The 5198-nt window shown below is 37.5% G+C and overlaps 1 protein-coding gene across 1 annotated transcript; it reads right to left on the bottom strand.

The window, feature by feature from the left end:
* Positions 1-1992: 1992 nt before the first annotated feature.
* Positions 1993-4940, bottom strand: LOC148915726 (uncharacterized). Its single transcript, XM_089053856.1, has 3 exons — positions 2644-4940; positions 2485-2547; positions 1993-2398 (listed from the first exon to the last, which is right to left on the bottom strand). Exons 1-3 carry the CDS (start codon positions 3430-3432, stop codon positions 2222-2224), a joined length of 1029 nt encoding a protein of 342 aa, XP_088909982.1. The 5' UTR covers positions 3433-4940; the 3' UTR covers positions 1993-2221.
* Between the last annotated feature and the right edge of the window lie 258 nt (positions 4941-5198).

Raw genomic sequence — 5198 nt, 5'->3', positions numbered from 1 at the left:
TAACCCCAAAAGAACCAGATTCCGTAAACAACATAGAGGGCCCTATGGAGAATGTGGTCAGAAATCCATAATAGAGTCCGACCGCAACGACCGAATTGATTATCTTCATGCATAAGGATATTAGATTACCTAGTATAAAAGATTTTAAAATCATCACAAACCTCCCTTTTTTCTTTTCTATTGCAATTTCTGGATTATTATATGATGATTGTTTAACTTTCCACATATATAGAAATAGAAAGAGATAGACTAGAAACGACATCTCTTATCTCAATGACACAAAAGGGATATTAAATGAATGGAATTGGAATATGGATGGAATATAATGAAACAGAGCTGTTTTGAGGTTCCCTATGAAATGAGGCACGGCGGAGCCGTTAAGAAGTTCCGGGTTACAAAGGAAACTTCGAGCTCATATTGGTCATGGGTTGAGAACGGGAATTGAACTCTATGAGATATAATCTCCTGTTGTTCCTCAGTAGCTTAGTGGTAGAGCGGTCGGCTGTTAACTGACTAGTCGTAGATTAGAATCCTACTTGGGGAGATTTTATTCATTCCGAATTCTTTAATTCGGAATGAAAGGGTTCACTTTGACCGTTAAGAGTAGATACTGTTACTTTCTCTCGAACCATAGTATATTATTTGATCAAATCATTAAATTATTTATTTCTCTTGAAATCTCTTCAATGTTTATTTTTACACACGCCTTTTTTTAGGGGGCCTACAGCCATTATGTGGCATAGGGGTTTCATAGGGAGAAAGAGGTGGCTAAAAAGAAAGGAGAATCTTTCAATCAAATATTCTCATGGGAAGAAATCGCTCCCACAATACCCAAGAGACCTTCAATCTTGATTGAGGAAGACGACACCATGAGAAATAGCAAATCCCTAATTTGAACAAATCCCAAATTTCAGGAAACCCTTAATTTCAGCAAATCAAAGACGTGGAGAAGAAAAAGGAACAAAATCCCAAATTGAAGAGAGAAAGAAGTCTAAGATCAAATCACAATTTTGTCAACAAGAACAATTGGAAGAACCCTAGAAAGAACACAGGAACAACGAATTGAAGAATTGAAGAACGAATTGAAGAATGAAAGAATGAATTGAAGAATGGAAGAACGAAGAACAGAATAACAACACAACTTGGCTATCTAACTAATACACGTGCTAAGCACCTGACTTGTAACTAATCTATTAATTAACTTGTTGACTTACTAATTATAGTTAACAAGAGAAAGAGAGAGAAGGGTGGTGGGCTGGTCTGTTGGCTCTTGGTGGTTAGGGCGGGTTAAGTAGTGGAGCTGGGACTTGGTGATGTTTGGGTGGCCTTAGTCGGAGAAGGAGAGATGTTTTCCCTTTTTTTTTTGGCGAAATTTGTTTTTTATTTTTCAATTGAATTTAAATATTTTATTGATATTTTATTCCAATTAAGCAAAAAAAATTGGTGCCATATCAACAATTAATGGAATTTTAACGTTACAGCTACCGGCGAAGGCACATTGCAAAATTTGTACAAACATAGGGTACTTTATTGTTAAAATTGAGAGTGCAGGAACAAACATGTCTTAAAGGTGAGAGTTGTGGGTACTAAATTGAAATTAACCCTTTAAAAAAGGTTAAATATCTTTTTGGTCACTGAGTTTTTAACAAAAGGCTTTTTATCACAAATGGTCCTTCAGGTTTACAAAATTATCATGAATCATCCCTCAGGTTTTTTTGTGACACTAATAGTCCTTTAGGTTATCATCCACCCATCAAAATGGTCCTTCTGTTAGTTTTTGTCAAAACTTCCGTTACAATCACATGCTCAGCTTGCTTTTTGAAATAATAATATCATCATTCCACTCAACCTTCAACCAAACCCAACCATTAGAACCCTTTCCCTCCATTTCCTCATGGTCCTTCCATTTTAGCGCCCCTGTAGTATATAACCAATCAAAAAAAAAAAACAGCAACTTCAAATGAAATCTTGCATGTCGTAAACAGCTTGAGGTTGAAAAATAGAAGTCCTGCAAATTCATTATCAATGGCGCATCAAATACAGAGTCCTTAAAAAACTATTGAACCACATCAGTACTCAAAAAACCAGTGCACCACATCAAAGACATCAATCTTGAGCAAGTCCTAACACAATACATCAAAATGAACTTCCCAAATCCTAACAAAATACATCCAAATGAACTTCCCATACAATACATCAAAATGAACTTCCAAGTCCTAACTCAAACTCTCCATGGTCTTCCTCTTTTTGCTAGAGACTCAAGTCTTTTTTGCTGGGTTTGTGGTGTCGTGCCTTGGTTTGATGAAGAAGGTTGTGAAAGAGGAGGCTGTGAACCCACTGTTGGTATCGATGTATGAGATTGTGCAGTTGTTGTCCTGTTATGGCCTCCTCTTGCCACCTAAACATATTAATATACTAGTAAAACGCCAAAGAAAATGATATTATATTTTGACCATAGAAAATGACATATGAAAGTGAAAGAACCTTTAACTTTTGTTTCCTTTGCCTAACTTGCTTATCTTTGGGGTCCTTTCGGCCAATTTGAGGCTGCAAATCAAATCTCAACATTATTATGAATTATATAAGGTCCCACCTGTTTATACCTTTTTATATTGAAATGAAATGTGCAAAAGAATTTTATACCTGTTTGGTAGCTGCATTTGTGCTAGAGGTCCCACATGTTTTCTTATTATGTCCATCCTTGCCACATTTGCTGCATTTGAATCTGTCATAAACCCATTTTCTTAGTCTATTTCCTGATGTTGCAGCGGGTGGCTCTCCTTGCTCTCTGACACGTTTCTTTTTAGGTCTCCCAACTTGCTTCTTATATAAAGGAGGCAACAATGGGTTAGGATCATGTCTTTGCCATTGATCTATGTTGGGCATTAGTGATATAATAGGGTTATACGACTTCAGATAAGCAGCCTTTTTGTAACATTCATCTACATAGTCAAAAGGGTCTTGCCTTCTTCTACTAATGCAAGCGATTGCATGAGAACATGGGATCCCACAAAGATCCCATCTCATACAAGAGCATGATCTTGTTCCAAGATCTACAGCACATTGTCCCCCTTCCATATTTGTCACTTGGTACTTCATATCCCCAGATAATATTGGAATGCAATACCCAGACTCAACCTTGTTTTTTTCAACAATTTTTTCAATCCTTGGTCCCACTGATTTTTTCCATTTAAATGCAGCAACCCTCCTATTTGCCATTCTCATCATGAGATTGGTCCTTATACTCTCAAGCATTTGAAGAATTGGCTTGTCCCTTGCCTTCACTATGGAAGAATTAAAGGCCTCACACAGGTTGTTTAACAACATATCACACTTATAATGGGTTTTAAAGTGAGATCTACTCCAGTATTGGGCTGGCTTTGGATGCAACCACTTCCAAGCTGCTTCACTTTCCATCTTCATCCTTTCCATTTGACATTTCCACCAAGGGATTGTTGTTTCTCTAGTTGCATCCCACAAAATTTGCTTCAATGTTAATCCAGGATGTGATCCCTTGAAGTTGTTGTAGAAATGCCTCACGCAATGTCTATGTTCTGCATTGGGTATCAACTCAGCAATTGCAATGCTTAAACCTTTTTGTTTGTCTGATATAAAAACTTAAGCATGACCATTTTCAATCCTTAAATCCCTTATCAAATGTTGGATGAACCATACCCAAGTTTCCTTATTCTCAATCTCCACAATTGCATAAGCTATAGGAAACATTCCATTGTTCCCATCTGATCCAACTGCTGCCAATAATTGTCCAGGATGTGGTCCCTTAATAAAAGCTCCATCCACACCTATTAGAGGCCTACATCCTTCTATAAACCCTCTCTTGCAAGCATCCAAACATATGTACAGCCTATGAAATCTTCTTTGATCACCATCCATCTTTGTTTTAAGCACCACTGTGCTTCCTTGGATTTGCTTTCTTCAATTCCTCACAATAGTCATGCAATTTGTGGAATTGATCCACAAAATCACACTTGTTCAATGTACATGCCTTCTTTCTAGCTCTATAGATTTGCTGGGAAGAAGGTTCCAACCCAAAATCCCTCTGAATTGCAGCTGTAAATCCCTTTACTGACTACAGTCAGGATCTGCCCTTAACTCATTGGAATATTTCTCAGCCATAAAGGTTGAATTCATCCAAAACAACTTCTGATCAACTGAACAATCATGCTCCAAATTCATTGTTTTAATCACCAAGGTTGGTGACTCATCAATTCTTGATGCATATATTACAAATAGACATCCTTCCTCACATGCAGCCCTCACCCTATTCTTGTCATTCTTCTTAAACCAATTTTTCTTCCTAACTTGCAACCATAATGAATCACAGCCTCTTTGAATTGACTTTTGTTGGGAAAGTGCATACCAATATCAAAGCTTGGATTCCTCAACATAGACTCTCTCCTCCATTGTCGATAGTTAGGAACTACTTTGGTCTTTTTCTTCTTGCTACTAACTTCATCATCCACATCAGATTCATCATACCCATGTTTGCTATGCAAATCCTCAGAGTTTTCCAAATGATCCGAAATCTCCCCTGCAAAACCCATCTCTTCAGGCTCCTCTTCAATCGGATTATCTATATTTTCCTCAAACATATTATTATCGATCTCAATCTCTTCAGCTTCTCCTATTTGCTCATAGTCACTGTCTATGAAGTCCATATCCAATGGATCTTCCTCATCTTCATCTTGTTCCTCTTCAACCTCACTGTCGTTTTGCCCCTCATGTTGTACCTCAAAAGCCTCATTTCCCCCCAAAGTAGGTAGGTCCCCAAGCTGCCATTGATTTCTGCTTGAATTCTCTTCTTGTCTTTTAAAGGTATCAAGTTTGTCATCATTCCAATCAATAAACAAACCGTCCCAATTCAAAGATTGGGCCACATGAATCTCTTGCACAAATGGTATTTCGTTATCAACAGTGTTCATTGGCATACAAGGTTGACTTACTGGTTATTGTCTAACTACATACAAAGGCATATTTCTACTCTTAGGCATGGCTGCAACCATCTTCAACACATGGTCATCATTTTCTAAGATTTTAAAATCCTCATTGTCCACCTTGCAAAAAAAAACTAACTCATTCCTTTCACATCCTAATTGTTCTACATTCCTCACAAGCTCAATCCATGACATTTTATCTCCATCTACGTGGTCAAGAAACACAACCTCTCCTCCTACATA

This window comes from Prunus mume, linkage group LG6 (assembly GCF_029339155.1).
Source record: "Prunus mume cultivar Tortuosa linkage group LG6, ASM2933915v1, whole genome shotgun sequence".
In the NCBI taxonomy this organism is placed as follows: Eukaryota; Viridiplantae; Streptophyta; class Magnoliopsida; order Rosales; family Rosaceae; genus Prunus; species Prunus mume.
Note: the sequence above shows the minus strand (reverse complement) of the source record. Positions and strands in the feature narration are given on the sequence as shown.

Coding starts and splice junctions, on each gene's coding strand:
- LOC148915726 (XM_089053856.1), bottom strand. CDS start 3,432: ATGGAAAGGATGAAGATGGAAAGTGAAGCAGCTTGGAAGTGGTTGCAT. Junction 2,548..2,643: donor CAAATGCAGCTACCAAACAG/GTATAAAATTCT, acceptor TTTGATTTGCAG/CCTCAAATTGGCCGAAAGGA. Junction 2,399..2,484: donor AAAGGAAACAAAAGTTAAAG/GTTCTTTCACTT, acceptor TAATATGTTTAG/GTGGCAAGAGGAGGCCATAA.